Source organism: Rhamphochromis longiceps, linkage group LG22 (genome assembly GCF_057381845.1).
Source record: "Rhamphochromis longiceps isolate RC_006_pf linkage group LG22, R_longiceps_female_GT1.1, whole genome shotgun sequence".
In the NCBI taxonomy this organism is placed as follows: Eukaryota; Metazoa; Chordata; class Actinopteri; order Cichliformes; family Cichlidae; genus Rhamphochromis; species Rhamphochromis longiceps.
Genome location: NC_140577.1, coordinates 98,657 through 112,664, shown reverse-complemented (window position 1 = coordinate 112,664; position 14,008 = coordinate 98,657). Strand labels below are relative to the sequence as shown.

Here is a 14,008-nt window from a genome sequence, read left to right as displayed (position 1 = left end):
TCTATGACTAAGGCCCAGGAATAAAAAGAGCAGGAATAACATGGAGGATTATTTTGGGTTGCTTAGATCAGATGTTCCACTTCCTGTTTTAGAACCTCAGCTGACCACATAAATATCCTCCCCCACTCGTGGGGTGGAAGGGGGGGGATTATTGGATGCACCATCTGTGGAGGCTGGACTCTGTAGGGTCACGGGTTTGACCTCCTGGTTTAATCGATGTTTAAATGATATCAAGGGTGAAAATCTGCTCTGAGATCAGTGATTTTGTGTGTTTTGTCTCAGACGTGATGGAGAAATCGAGCAGCCAGTATGACTCCTTCCTGTTCTGGAGGCAGCCAATCCCGGCTCTCGACCTATCTGAGCTGGAGGACCTGGGTTTGATAGACTGTGAGGCGGCCAACAGCGGGAAGGGAAGGGAGAAGAAGACGCTGGAGCTGTGGAGCTGTGATGAAGAGGTGAGGCTAAAACAGGTGACACATGAAAATGTCCCACTGAGCAGTGTCCGACGAGCCGATATTTCCCAAATCATTATTTGGGAAAAATCTGTGATACAACACTCAAATCTCTGACAGCAGTTTTCAAAGTACTGCAGGCCTGATCATGTGATCAGTTCCAGGTGTATTTACCTCACAGCAGGTGAACACACTCCTGCTGAGAAAGTGCGAACACAAACAAAGGAAATATTGCTTCTAATGGAGACGCTCCAGCTTCAGCTCCAGCTGCTTTATCTGCACCTGCATGTAGATTTAGTGTACAGTTCCTGTGGGTGGTGCTGTGAGTGCTTCCATTGGCTGTTTCCAGAGGACATGAGACACTACACATATCAGGTGACTCTGGGTTCACCAGACCGACAAGCTCAAGTCCACACTCCAGACTTTCCTCTCCCGGCCGAGCCAACAATAAATTGTTCTCTCTTTGCCCCACACAGCCACAGTTTCCAACATCACGGTTACTGCACGCGTGTCACACCACAGACAAAAGCAGAGTGGAAACCTGACATCATGTCCACAGGAAAGAAATCTCCATGTCCTTCACTTACACGGGGGCTTCACTTTTCCTCACTGCTAATATGAAGTAATGCAGTCAGTCAGATGACGCGAGGAAGCTGTTTTCCCTGCAGACGTGCTGATGGTACGAAAGTGGTGTGATGTAGTTATGTATGTCGTAAACTCTTTGGATAAAGAGTGTTTGGGTAAAAACAGATTATTTTATTTATTTTATTGCATAAAATAGCTCTGATTGCAGAGTTTCTGACTCCACGTGACTCAGGCTCTCCTCCACAAATCCCAACATCACAGCTAACAGCTGGATTTTAGCCCAACAGCCATTTCCTGCTGTAGACACAGACAGTAAAGTGACAGTAGATCCTGGTTTAACATGAACTGACTGCTGCAGCACTACAGTGATTCCCTCACACTGATGTTTAGCTTCACTGTCCTTATTTTCCTCTGAGGCACGGGTGGTCAACTCCAGGCCTCGAGAGCCGGTGTCCTTTAGGTTTTAGATGTGTCCTTGATCCAACACAACTGATTCAAATGGCTAAATGACCTCCTCAGCATGTCTCGAAGTTCTCCAGAGGCCTGGTAATGAACTAATCATTTGATTCAGGTGTGTTGACCCAGGGTGAGGTCTAAAACCTGCAGGATGCCGGCTCTCGAGGCCTGGAGTTGGCCACCCCTGCTCTGAGGTATCGATCCTGTCACTAGTTAATGGCAGGCTCCGTACTGACTGGAGGGGGCGCTGTTTTTAAAACTTCACACATGAAGTTACACCATTGAGCCCTGCTCTCAGGATCTAACATAGATGTAAGTTAGCCTTTCTGCATGTAGAGTTTACTCCCCTCTTGGATTTTGCCCTTGGGCTGCGCTGTACAGAGACCTGTTGTTAACTGAAATGTGTCATTCCCTGTGTCTCCTGCAGAGGGAGCTGTCAGAGTTCTCCTCCTTTAATTACTGGAGAGCTCCGATTGCCGCTGTGGACGCCCTGCTCGCTGACCTGCTGCTGTGAAGCCAGCTAACCTCTGACCTCAGACCACACTGAAGCAAAGATGCAGGGTCTGCAGGACAGCACGTTAGGTGCACCACACTTCCAGTTTTCTTCCTGGGTGGAACAGGAAGTGTGGTGCTCTTTGAACCCTTTGATTATCGTTTGGTAAAATAAATTTGACTTGTGATGGAGCAGCTGATGTTTGAAGAACTGCGTCACCCTCTCAGGTGAGGTTCACCTGCAGAACTGAAGGAGATGATGTGACTGGTGTGACAAGGCTTTTTAATTTTCTGGTTTTTGAACAGACGCCTGTGAAGATCACATTGTTCTGTTTCATCTGTGCCTCTTTTCTTTTGTTACAGCTGTTCAGGTTAACCTCACAGTCTGCCCTGTTTATTATCTATTTATTTATTTGTGTAGCTGTAATCAAACCTCGCACTCCTGCCAACAACAATAAAAAAGTCCACAGTTACTCGTAAGTTTGGCTTTTATTACAGTAAAAGTAACTAATAAAGTCACATGATCATTAACTGGCCATGTATGTGAATTACAGTGACTATGGAGTAAACCTCGTCATACACGACGAATAAATTCGTGTTCAGCTTCAGGGTCAGAAACACCTCTGTGACATCACTGAGTAATGTTCACAGCACATACCCGAGTGATTACCTCATCACCTGCTGATGATTACAGAATGAGTCGGATAATCAATACATTTGATCAGCAGCTCCTGAAAAATGATCCTCTGAACAGAACCTCTTTCTTCTTGTGCCCGGCGCCTGGTGGTGGATTATGGTTAACGGAGTCGAACATCACAGAAGAAGAAACTTGATTTCTATCATGTGCCTCAGAGCTTCAAACCTCCCTGCACCTGTTAAACAGCGTTTGATTGGTCCATAGGCGCTACAGGTGCAACTGACAGGAAACCCAGGTGTGCTTCTCTGTGATCTCTGCTGCAGGATTTAGCAGAGCTGCCCACGCACCTGAGCCATCAGCAGGTCTGTGCTGTTACCTGATTAGAAGTACTTTCTTATGTTTCACACCTGAACATCGAAAGTGGAGGTTTAAGCTCTTTCAGATCAAAACCCGGCTGACACGCATTTATTTGACCAATCACGTCTCCAAACATCAGGTCTTATTGGTCTGATTCCTCTCAGGTTAATCATGCATCAAGATAATTTTCTTCTTCTATGATCACCTGGGGTCATAGATCATCTCAGAGAAAACGCACACATCTGTCCTGTCCAACGTGACAGCTCACAAAAACCCATTATCCCTTTAAATAATCGAAACACGTCGAACAGACTATCACTTTTCTTTTTTTATTGGAGATTTATGAATAATTTAAGAACTTAATTTATACATATTTAAATGTGAAATTCCAGAAAACAAAACGCACGACTCTTCTTCTACTACTCCCAACATGTCGTACTCTTCTTTGCTGCGCAGGCGGGAATCAGCCTCTCCTGTTGGCTGATCTGCGGTCAGCCTCGGTCACTGCATCACAGCCCTGTGATGCACACTGTTCTTCAAACTGACCTCAGATCTCTTCGCCTCCGCCGGCACAGAGCCCGCCCCCTGGCAGGTTAACACTCTCCGGCTTCCACCTCCGGTGTCGCGGGGCCGCCATCTTTGTAGCACATTAAACATTTTAAAAAAAAAAAAAAAAAAAACCTGTTTGTGAAGGTTTTCTGAGCAGATAAGCGCACCTTTCCGGGTCCCATCCACGCCAGGAGGCGTACGATCGCGAGAACCTTGAGATAAGAAGGTAAAGCAGCTTTATTTTAACTTGTTCCAGCTTACATGCGCGCAGGCTAACGGCTAACATAGCTATAAGCTTTACAGAGGACCACACTTCCTTTGAAGACTTTCAACATAAAATAGTGTACGGTCCAACTGTGGATTTCAGGTACACTTTTACCGTTAATCAGTAGTTTATTGGTTTATTTGCTATTAATTAGCCGAGGGGAAAATACTATAAATTTACATTAGTTGTAATATGAATTTTACCTGCATTTTCGTCAAAAACGGACTATAGGCAGATATCTTCATGACAATAATGTCTGGCTTTCTTCACTTCCAAAGCCTGTTGGCTGAATGTTGTTATTGAGGGCTACCAAATGATTGAAATGCACTTTAAGATCTTTACTCAGAATTTTCAGGAAACATATTTAATTCACAAATACTAAATGGCATTAATCTGAACAATCCCTGTTAATAGTCCTAACGCTGACAGGAGTGCGATGATGACGGTTTACAGTTTTACAAAAACATTTAAATCACTGGACCGCTGTAAAGGCTCTTATTTTGAAGGTTACACCCTTACCATCCGGCCGCGTCTCGTCAACTTTTCTCCGTAAACAGACTCGCTAGAGTCGGACGGGCCAAGCTCTCTTAGTGTTCGGCATTCATGTTCTGGTGCGGTTCTAGTCTTGAAGTGTACGCCTGACTGCACCCATTCTTCCGTAGCACGGATCACAAAACAAGCACAAGCTCCCGCAGACGCCCACGGTGGGGCGGCTAGCATCGAGCCGCTAAGGTTAGCAGCGAGGAGTAGCGCGGCCCCACAAACCTGGAGCCGGTAAGTACTCCCTTCGTCGGCCGCCGCGGGACCACAGCCGCCCGCCGCGGGACCACAGCCGCCCGCGTGCTCCGGCTCGCGTCCTCCGCACGAAGGTGGAATTGCGCGCGCCGGAGTCAACCTTTCCGCACGAGGCTCCGGTGAGCGGTATGACTGCGCGCGCTCCGACAACACCGACTAACCGGATGTGGAAGTAGTTTTTTCTCCGCGTGTAAAATAGGAAATTTCTGTGTGACTTCCCCCGGAAAACCAACAACTTAATATCAAACGGTTTCCTGTCGGTGTTGTTGTGACCGTGGCGGCGGTGCGGGTGGCGAAGAAGAGCACGGACAGGCTGTGCGGGGCGACGCAGCTCATGGCGGAATTTTTCTGCCCGTCGAGGCGCCTAAAATGGCTCCTCGGCCGCGGAGAGGAATCTCGTCCTTCTCTGCTGTTTCGCAATCACGAGAGCGGTGTGACTACCCGATTTCCATTATCGGACACGGCCTGGGGCACGTTCTGGTAAAATAAAAGCATTCGGTCGGGTGTGAGCCTCCACAACCCGCTCACAGCGGGCCTGGGGGGGTTCAGTCAGCCCCCTGGTGCACTTTAGCAGGTTTCTGTAGCCCTGCCGTGCTAAACCCTCAGCTACGGACCCGTTATCCGACACACACAGGTTTTTGTTCTTTGTGTCTTTTAAAGAGGAGCTAACCCACTGCACATGAGTAGATGTTAGCAAACACACTTTACATTTCTGCTCTTAAAACATAAGCGGGCAACTTCAACTTGAGCCTTACCGACGGAGCAGGCGCAGATGAACCATGTGTGTCCGATAATAGACACCTAACTGTTAGCTTCAGATAAGCGAGCTGGTACGTTTGAAGGAGTTGTTTAATCAGACAGGCTGAGAGAAGTTAAACAGTGTTTTTAAGAAATGTTGAATTAAAGGTTTTTGTTGGTCATAAACAACACCCTGCAAATAAAGGATGGACACTGCAGCTTTCATTGGCTGTTTGAGGATGCCTGAAGTTACTGATTGGGAGAATTGATCAGCTGTATCGATCCCTTTCTGCAGATGTCGCTGGTCGATTTGGGGAAGCGGCTGCTAGAGGCAGCCCGGAAAGGTCAGGATGACGAAGTTCGAAATTTGATGGCCAACGGGGCGCCGTTCACCACTGACTGGGTGAGACTCTGCTGCATGCTTTTTTTTTTTTTTTTTTTTTAAATAGCACTAATAATGGGATGGGAACGTCAGCAGGCGGCACAGTGGTTAGCACTGTTGCCTCACAGCAAGAGTTCAGTTCCACCATCAGGCCGGGGTCTTTCTGTGTCGAGTTTGCGTGGGTTCTCTCCGGGTACTCCGGCGTCCTCCCACAGTCCAAAGACTTGTTAGCGGGTTAGGTTAAAGTTAGGTGTGAATGTGAGTGGTTGCCTGTGTCTATGTGTTAGCCCTGCAACAGAATGGCAACCTGTCCAGGGTGTACCCCGCCTCTCACCCTAAGACAGCTGGGATAGGCTCCAGCGCCCCTGAACAGGATACGCGGAAGTGAGTGGATGAAGGGTGGGACTTGAACCTTGAAAAAGAGTTGTTTCTGAGACTCTGAGATAGAAAGCTGCACCTGAGCTCACCTGTTCTGGCTCCTTCTCACTCACCTTCAGCTTGGGACGTCCCCGCTCCACCTGGCCGCTCAGCACGGCCATTACTCCACTGCCGACGTCCTGCTGAGGGCCGGTGTCAGCAGAGACGCCCGCACCAAAGTGGACCGCACCCCGCTGCATATGGCTGCCGCCGAGGGACACACGGTCATCGTGGAGCTGCTGGTCCGGGTAAGACGGCTTGTCTTCATTGGAAGGCTCTGTGTGCTCTAAGCGCTGTGATCTTTGACATATGTGGACCTCCCTTTTAGAACGGCGCTGACATCAACGCCAAAGACATGCTGAAGATGACGGCGCTGCACTGGGCAGCACAGCATGGGCACCACAGCGTGGCTGAAACGCTCATCAAGCACGGCGCTGACGTACACGCGCTCAGCAAATTCGACAAGACGCCATTCGACATCGCCATGGACATCCAGAACACGGAGCTGATGCTGCTGCTGCAGGTGAGTCGACAAGCAGAAGCAGAACATTGAGGTTTCAGTGTGACAGAAAGGTTACAGGTGTGCTCGCACTCTGCAGCGAGGTCGATAACAGAGACTTTCAGGCTGCCCGGAGATCAGGTGAGGCAGACATTTCGCCCGAGTTGTTTTGTGTAGGAATGTTTGTTGCCGGGAGGCCGTAATCAGAGCTGTCTGAGGAAAGGATCTTTAATGCTTCCTTTATTGCCTCCTTTAGCAGAGGAGACACTGGAGTGTTCTTTATGAAAGGGGAGCAGAAAACGCTATCCCATAATTCATAGCAGCAGACTGGAACAATGGATCAATGTTCATTATAACAACATTTTCCGTCTGGTGCAGTGAGCTGCTGAGAGTTTCTGTGTTGCAGTCACTGATAGAATTTATTTACAGCCGTTTCACGTCCGTGACACCGTCAGTCAGCTGAGAGCAGCTCGAGTGATGACAGCACTTGTGTTACTGTGCTTCAGTAGCACAAACACTCAGTCAATAATCCGACAGACTAACACACTTGTCTTTGTTTCACTTGTTGTTTACTGCAGAGAGGCGCTGTGTGTGCACACTGCTGTGAAAAATAAGCTGAGTTCAGTTTGTTGCTGCTGTGAAATCCTGCTTTAATGACAAGCTTTGCTGTAAACACACAGAGGTCTGAGCTAATTGTACCGTGACAGACGCGTGGCAGAGACGACCACATTTTCAGCACTTTTATTTCTGGTTGTCGTACCTCACACACGGCTGCAGCTTTTCAGTTGCTGTCTAACACACACCAACGACAACAACGGGACCCAGTGCACTCTGCTTTGAAGCTGTTGAGGCGCGGTTGCTGCTCGGGTGTGTCCGCGTCCCCCACAGCCGCGCCACACATGCACTTCTCAAAAGGTTGATTCTATTCATCTGGACCCTTCGTCATCATCCAGGTGACTTCTTCAGTCTCAGCTGACTGCAGGTTTCCAACCTTATAAACGGGACATTTGCACAATGACTAAAACTAGCCCCACTGAAGGAACAATGGGCTGTCAGATCCTTGGGGTGGGCCAAATTTTGGGGTTTAAAAGCCACAGAGACGCGGTGTTTAGAAAAAATGTGTCTCAGCTGCTCCGATACGCCTGACATGTACGGGATCACTACAGGTTTTCGCTTGGGCGGCAGTTGTGCGTCAGCTTTTAGATGTCCCCCATTACTGATGGAAATCTCACAGTCTAAGAAGGCTAACCTGCCACTTTTCATATCCTCCCTGGTGAATTTGATGTGTCGGTCCACCGAGTTAATGTAATCCGTGAATTGTGGAACGTCCTGAGATTTGATTTTCACCCAGGTGTCATCCACATACCTGAACCAATGGCTTGGTGATGTTCCAGGGTAGGATAGCAAAGCCCTCTTCTCCACTTCTGAAACGGATGAAATGAAGACACAGTTCAAACACATGTAGTCGATGCTGAGAGTGGTCCTGTTGCTGAGGTTGGGGTTATCCTGTAATCTCTTACGAACTAGGGCTGGGCCATATTATACCGTTCACGGTAATACCGGTACAATGTTAGGCAATGATAACAAAATAAAATATTGTGATAGAATACGGGTAAAACATGCACGCGCAGTGCCTTTGTTTATAATACGCACATGGTGGAAAAAGCATGGCAGCAACAGAGAATGAGAAGGGGGAAAGCGGCTCGTTGAGTGAAACGGATGAACCAGAATTGGTTTGTAAAAATGCTGCAACTTCAGTGATGTGGAACTGGTTTGGTGTTGTCTGCCAGATACACAACAAAGCACTTTTTTTTTTTTTTTTGTAGAACATGCAAGCGGGCGTCGTTATTGCCATATTTGTCGGACGGAGGTGCTCTTAAATCAGGGAGTAATCTGGGTCCAAACCTCCGTCAGCTTCAGGTCCCAAAGTCAAACGAACACTGCACCATCACTGAGAGTTAACCTCTTAAGCCTGAAGGGGGTTTCTGAGCTTCATGCTCGAAAATGCAATGCCCAAATTTAATTGGTTATTTCTCTGCAATTACAAACTCTGTGCTTACAATCTTGGTATCAAAATAAAGCTAACACTTGTGAGATTTCATCAGAGGTGTAACTATTGAAGCAGATATTACTGTGTCAAAGTTACTGAGACTGGAACACAGAAAAAGTAAGTAGATTTTATCCTTGCGTAATTCTTTTTAAAATTTTTAGCATATAACCCTTTTAAAAATATGCCTCAGATCACATTTGGTTCCAGAATTTCAGTAACCAACATATAAACATCATCTGTGCAAAGATTTATGTTTCTAAAGTGAAACAGTGAAAAATTACAGCCCTGGGTAAGCCAATCTCTGTCTTAGCGTATTTGCGCCGCTGTGTGTTTTTGTGGTTTTCTTTTGCGGTTCATTCAGTGAATTTTGGTCTGATCGTGGTGAAGCTTGGTGTGTGGAGTCAGTGATAGCCCTGGAAGCTAACCAGTCTATCTTTAGCCGGTTACATGAAGTCTGGAGAATTTCCGGTTCGGTTTTGTTTGTTTAGCAGTCTTCTGCGCATTTACATAACTGCTCGTTTAATCATGGCTTGTTTTCAATGTATTTGGTGGTTGTAGAAGTGGTTTATATGACATTTTAGCTGAGATTCAGAGGTTTCTGTGGACACCACATGTCTGGACTTATATTTCTCACCCCGTGTTATAACCAATTAAACGTGATCTCCTCCTTTTTGCCCCCGGTACCAGGGGCATGGGGCTGAAGTGGTTGATAACTGTCTAAATTCTTTCATCCTTAATAAAATGATCAGCGTAGCTGTTTTACCAGGTGTAACTATGAAGTTTAACATCCAGGCATCCATGAAAACAGAATTTATTACATTATGTTATTACATTACATTTGCACTGTTAAATGTTTTTATAGCTTTAATGCACAAAAAAACAGCTGCTTTTTTAAGTGAAAACAAATGGATGGGTTTTTTGTTTTATTTTCAATTTGTCAGTTATATTGTTATCGCAAATTTTCAAATGTATATATCGTGATAAATATTTTTGGCCATATCGCCCTGCTCTATTACGAACTACCTCCAACACTTCAGTGACTGGGATGCAAGTGAAGAGAGGTGTAACATGGAATGAGACCATGGTTTCATCTGCCTCCATAATGACTCAACATGTCTGGATGTTCAGAGCTGCCGACCAACGGGCTTAGGATCGAAGCCAGAAACTCTGACATGCTATAGGTGACCAAGGTGATCATGCAATCACACGTTCTGATAACATCTCCCCTCATAACAGGAAACAGGAATCATAGCAGCCTGGATCCTAACCTATCCCAACCCCTTTACACCCACAGCCGGCAGAAGAAAAGGACATGGGGGGGCGTTCCAAAAGTCTCTCCTGTGTCTTTGTACAGTGTTTACAGGAAGTGGGTGGGGTTACTTTGTATGATTGTAGGGTCTTTGCCTTTCAGTACAAAGCACCTGCGCACACCTGATGGCGCCAGAGTGAGGATAAATAAAATGCTACTAACAGAAGCCTCCTGATTGGTTGATTCTGCGGAGGTAGAAATGCAGAAAAAGGCACCTTTAAATTAATGAATGCTTCACTGTGTGTGTGTGTGTGTGTGTGTGTGTGTGTGTGTGTGTGTGTGTGTAGGAGGGCATGCAGAATCAGGTGAATATGAACCAGGTGAGCATGAATGTGGAGACGAGCAGCACCACCAACCAACCACAGTTCATCATCCAGGGCATACCTGCCATTCAGGGGGGCGTGGTCAACCTGGCCGAGCTGCTCAACAAGGCCAATGCAGGTGAGATGTGTGCACACACACACACACACACACACAGAGCCCTTTTCCATCTCTACCTCTTTGGTCGGCACGTCACAGCTTGACACGGTGGTAGCACCTGGTCATTTTTCAGTACTTACTACACTGGGGTTTCCAAGCGATCCAAAAATGCAACCTCAGCAGATTTCTTGCCACCGAATGGCTGGTCAGTGGAAATACTCTGTGAGTCACGAGAGCGCCTCCTTCACGCCATTTTTGAAATGCTGCACAAACAGTACCGCGGTCCCCGACACCGATGAGAAGCCGCAGACCGCATCGCTGTAACGACCCCCTTTTGTTTTTCAGGAGACTCTGAGGAAGCGATGGCTGCCAGCGCTCTTGACTCCAACATCCAGCACGCCACCGTCGTAAACGAAGGTGGTCAGAGGGTCATCACCATAGTAACCGACCAGCACGGAAACCTGCAGACAACAGGAGGGATGGCACAGCCGTTCTTCGTCACCATGCAGCATGGACAGCAGAGTATGATGCTGATGCCTTTGAACAGGAAGTGGCGGGAAGTCCTGAGGCCATTTACATCCTGATTTTTATTTTATCTTATCCAGTGCTTGCCGTGCCTGCCAACACCGTGACAGAGGAGGTGGTGACGGAGGAGCCGCAGCCCCCGCCCTCCAGGAAGAGGAAGCTGGAGGTGACCAACAACCACAACAACACGGGAGAGACGGTGAGCGCCGCCTCCACACTGTGATCAGTGACCTCTGAACGCCGCTCACAGTTTCAGCGAGCTGCGTTTTACAGTGTATAGAAAACAACACTGACCCCAGGCCTAACAAGATGTCACCCTGCCAATGACCCACTGTAGTCTTGAGGGACCATAAAGAAGCGTGTGTGTGTGTGTGTGTGTGTGTGTGTGTGTGTGTGTGTGTGTGTGTGTGTGTCAGATTTGTATAAACCTGCAGAGCTGTGTTCGCCTGAATGATGTGTGCCAGCTCCACTGTGTGTGGATCTAAAGTTGATTTCATCCAATGCTTTTATTTTGAATATGGCTCTGTAGCGCCGTTAACATGGCCGTGCCTCTTGGAACCACGCCACAAACCCAACAGGAAGTTAGACCGTTGTCGTTGCCCCGCTGTAATTGAATTGGATTTGAATCGGGGATCATTTGTGAGCCGGTGCTGTGGGTGGGTTCACAGTGTGGGTTAGTTTGGAGCGAAATTTCCCCAAAAGAGTTGCAAATGCGTACGGCGTGATCCTCGAGCGTGATGTCCAAACCTGAAGTCCAGTTTCATGAATCTGACAATTTCCTCTTTCGAAATCCCCTCAGTGCTACAAATGTCTGAAACCACACCAGCATTCAATACGTGTGCACACGTCACACCACATGGGTTTCTCTCCGTGGTTTGGGTGGGGTGCGCTGGTCTGTATGGTTTTGTGCTGATCGATGAGGATTATTTGTTTTCCTGCAGGAGCTGTTGCAGAGGCAGCTGCAGGAGGCCAACAGGAAGGCGCAGGAGTACCGACAGCAGCTGCTGAGGAAGGAGCAGGAGGCGGAGGAGTACCGCATCAAGCTGGAGGCCATGGCCCAGAGTCAGGCTGGCACCGCCACCGCAAACACGGCGGCTGGCGCCACCAACGCTGCTGCCAGCCCCGAGGAGGTGGTGGGAGGAGAGGAGGATGAGGAGGAGGGATCTGGCGGCGTGGTGGAGGAGGAGGGCGAGATGGTGGTGCTGCAGGAGGGGGGCATCATCATGGAGGGAGAGGAGGGTCAAGTGACGCTGGTGGAGGCGGGGGGAGAGGCGACGGAGGTGAGCTCCTAACGGAGCGCAGCAGGCGGGATTTGCACGATGTACTCATGCCCACAAAAAGACCTGATCCTGGCGTGACACATGCTTCAACAGGGGGCGGAGTTCGGCTCAGCGCCATCCAGACTCCCCGGTTTAGAAACCTTTCACTTCTTTTTTTCAGCAGGGTCCAAAATGGCTGCCGCGTAGAGGACATTGATGACCCAAGGAGGAAGAGGGACCTTGTTTACCCTCAGCCATTTGTTCCCCGAATGCCGCTTTAACGTGTTTCCTCTGCCCGGCGCTGGCGGAGAGGAAGCTTCTTCAAATGTTCCTTCTATGGACTGATTCCTGCCACTCACACCCGCTTTACCCCCTTCACCATCCAGCGGAGGGTGCTGTGAAAGGAGCCGGTTTTCCAGGAATGCTCGGACTCTGCTGTGTTCTTCCGATGTGACCTTGTGTTCATGAGCTGCAGGAAGCGTTACTCTGTCTTCCTGTGACCTTTGACCTGAGCTGAACCAGCTCCATCATGGACTCTGTTCATTAATTATGATGTTGTTTCCAGGTGGTTTCTAAAGGGGCACGCTAAGGTCAGGTGACTATTGATGTCACTACTGAAGTCACATGACCAGCAGTGTGACGCTGCCCTGCTCCACCCTCCTCCACCTCACTCATCTACATAACCGTCCTTAAATTTGGTCTTTTAACTCCTCCCACTTTGGTTTGTGACACTTACATGTTTTGATTTTTACACCAACATCAGACTGGTCACATCACCTCAAGGTCACCGCCACAGCTGTCTCGTAAGCAAACAGCTGTTCTGTGTAAATGCTTCACCGTGAATAATGTGTTTCCTGTTAGAATCTTTCACTTCCTGTCAGGACAGGAAGTGCTAAACGCTAATTCATTCCAGGATACTCTAGACAGGAAATGGAAACCTTAATTGGCCTGCCAGGTGAAAAGTGTCAAGTATAGCTGAGCTTGCCTGATCCTGGACAGTGTGCCTCACCTGCACTGCTCCACCGCTCACTTTTTCATTTCAGAGATAGGCGATGTCACACCTGAGGCTGCAGGAGTGCTCCTCTGCGAGGCTCATGTCTGCCCAGCCTGCTCCCTTATAGAAGCCCACCTGAGAACACACCTGTCCTCCATCACCTGTATAACTTCAGCCATTTTTATACACTCAGTGACGTCGACTTTTTCAGTGTACATATAAATTTGTATTTTTGTAAACTGTACCTTAATGCTTCATGATGATGATGGCGGCTGCCTGTGTACCTGTGATCTCAGGTAAACGCTTCTTCCTTTCAATAAAAGCTTGTTTCATAAGCTAATAGCGAGGTGTTTACTGACCTTAAGGAAATGTCCTGTTTTAGTTTAGCTCCTGTCCTGTAGCTTACAGGCGAATGAACAACGCGTCCCTGATTCTGGATGAAGAACTGAGCTGGACACCGTGGCATCCAGGCTCTGATTTTTGCATTCAAGTGTTTTCTGCACAAACTTAATTGGTAACAGGGGTGATGAGTGCTGGGAGACTGACAAAGCAACAAGGGCCAGCTGCTGCTGCGATGGCAAAATGATTACAATGATGTTTAAGTTTTATATCCATGATGCATTTGAGCCAGCTGTAAAGTCAAGTTTAATTGTATTCATACTCTTGAAACTAGTGCAGCGCTTCCGTCCTGTAAATAATTATAGAGCGGTTCATTTTTTTTTTTATTAGAACTGCTTTATTTCACTCTGATCTTTCTTTAATTCAATGAAAGAAAAAGGAAGCTTTTGTGCGATTAAACTGCAACTCCCATGAAGCTTTGCAGTGCC

The 14,008-nt window shown here is 47.8% G+C and overlaps 2 protein-coding genes and 1 long non-coding RNA gene across 6 annotated transcripts in view; 2 read left to right on the top strand and 1 right to left on the bottom strand.

Annotated features, from left to right (window-relative positions):
- mllt11 (MLLT11 transcription factor 7 cofactor) overlaps positions 1-2,465 on the top strand; it is a 2,979-nt gene extending 514 nt beyond the window's left edge. The window contains exons 2-3 of the mRNA XM_085397122.1: positions 283-455; positions 1,921-2,465. Coding sequence (XP_085253248.1) covers positions 288-455; positions 1,921-2,007 — 255 coding nt within the window. The 5' untranslated portion in view covers positions 283-287 and the 3' untranslated portion in view covers positions 2,008-2,465. The remainder of the gene's footprint in view (positions 1-282; positions 456-1,920) is intronic.
- An 829-nt stretch (positions 2,466-3,294) lies between these two features.
- Positions 3,295-4,451, bottom strand: LOC146642988 (uncharacterized). The gene is made up of 2 exons (XR_014909449.1): positions 4,313-4,451; positions 3,295-3,740 (listed from the first exon to the last, which is right to left on the bottom strand). It is a non-coding gene; the product is annotated as an uncharacterized LOC146642988 (long non-coding RNA).
- Positions 3,609-13,521, top strand: gabpb2a (GA binding protein transcription factor subunit beta 2a). Of its 4 annotated transcripts, none has more exons than XM_085397119.1 (8): positions 3,609-3,754; positions 5,622-5,729; positions 6,206-6,373; positions 6,454-6,648; positions 10,271-10,424; positions 10,749-10,925; positions 11,009-11,127; positions 11,870-13,521. In XM_085397119.1, exons 2-8 carry the CDS (start codon positions 5,622-5,624, stop codon positions 12,218-12,220), a joined length of 1,272 nt encoding a protein of 423 aa, XP_085253245.1. In that variant the 5' UTR covers positions 3,609-3,754; the 3' UTR covers positions 12,221-13,521. The 4 variants fall into 4 exon arrangements, with proteins under 4 accessions (XP_085253245.1, XP_085253244.1, XP_085253243.1 ...); XM_085397118.1 differs by lacking the exon at positions 3,609-3,754 and adding an exon at positions 4,339-4,567; XM_085397117.1 differs by lacking the exon at positions 3,609-3,754 and adding an exon at positions 4,724-5,068.
- Positions 13,522-14,008: the final 487 nt, after the last annotated feature.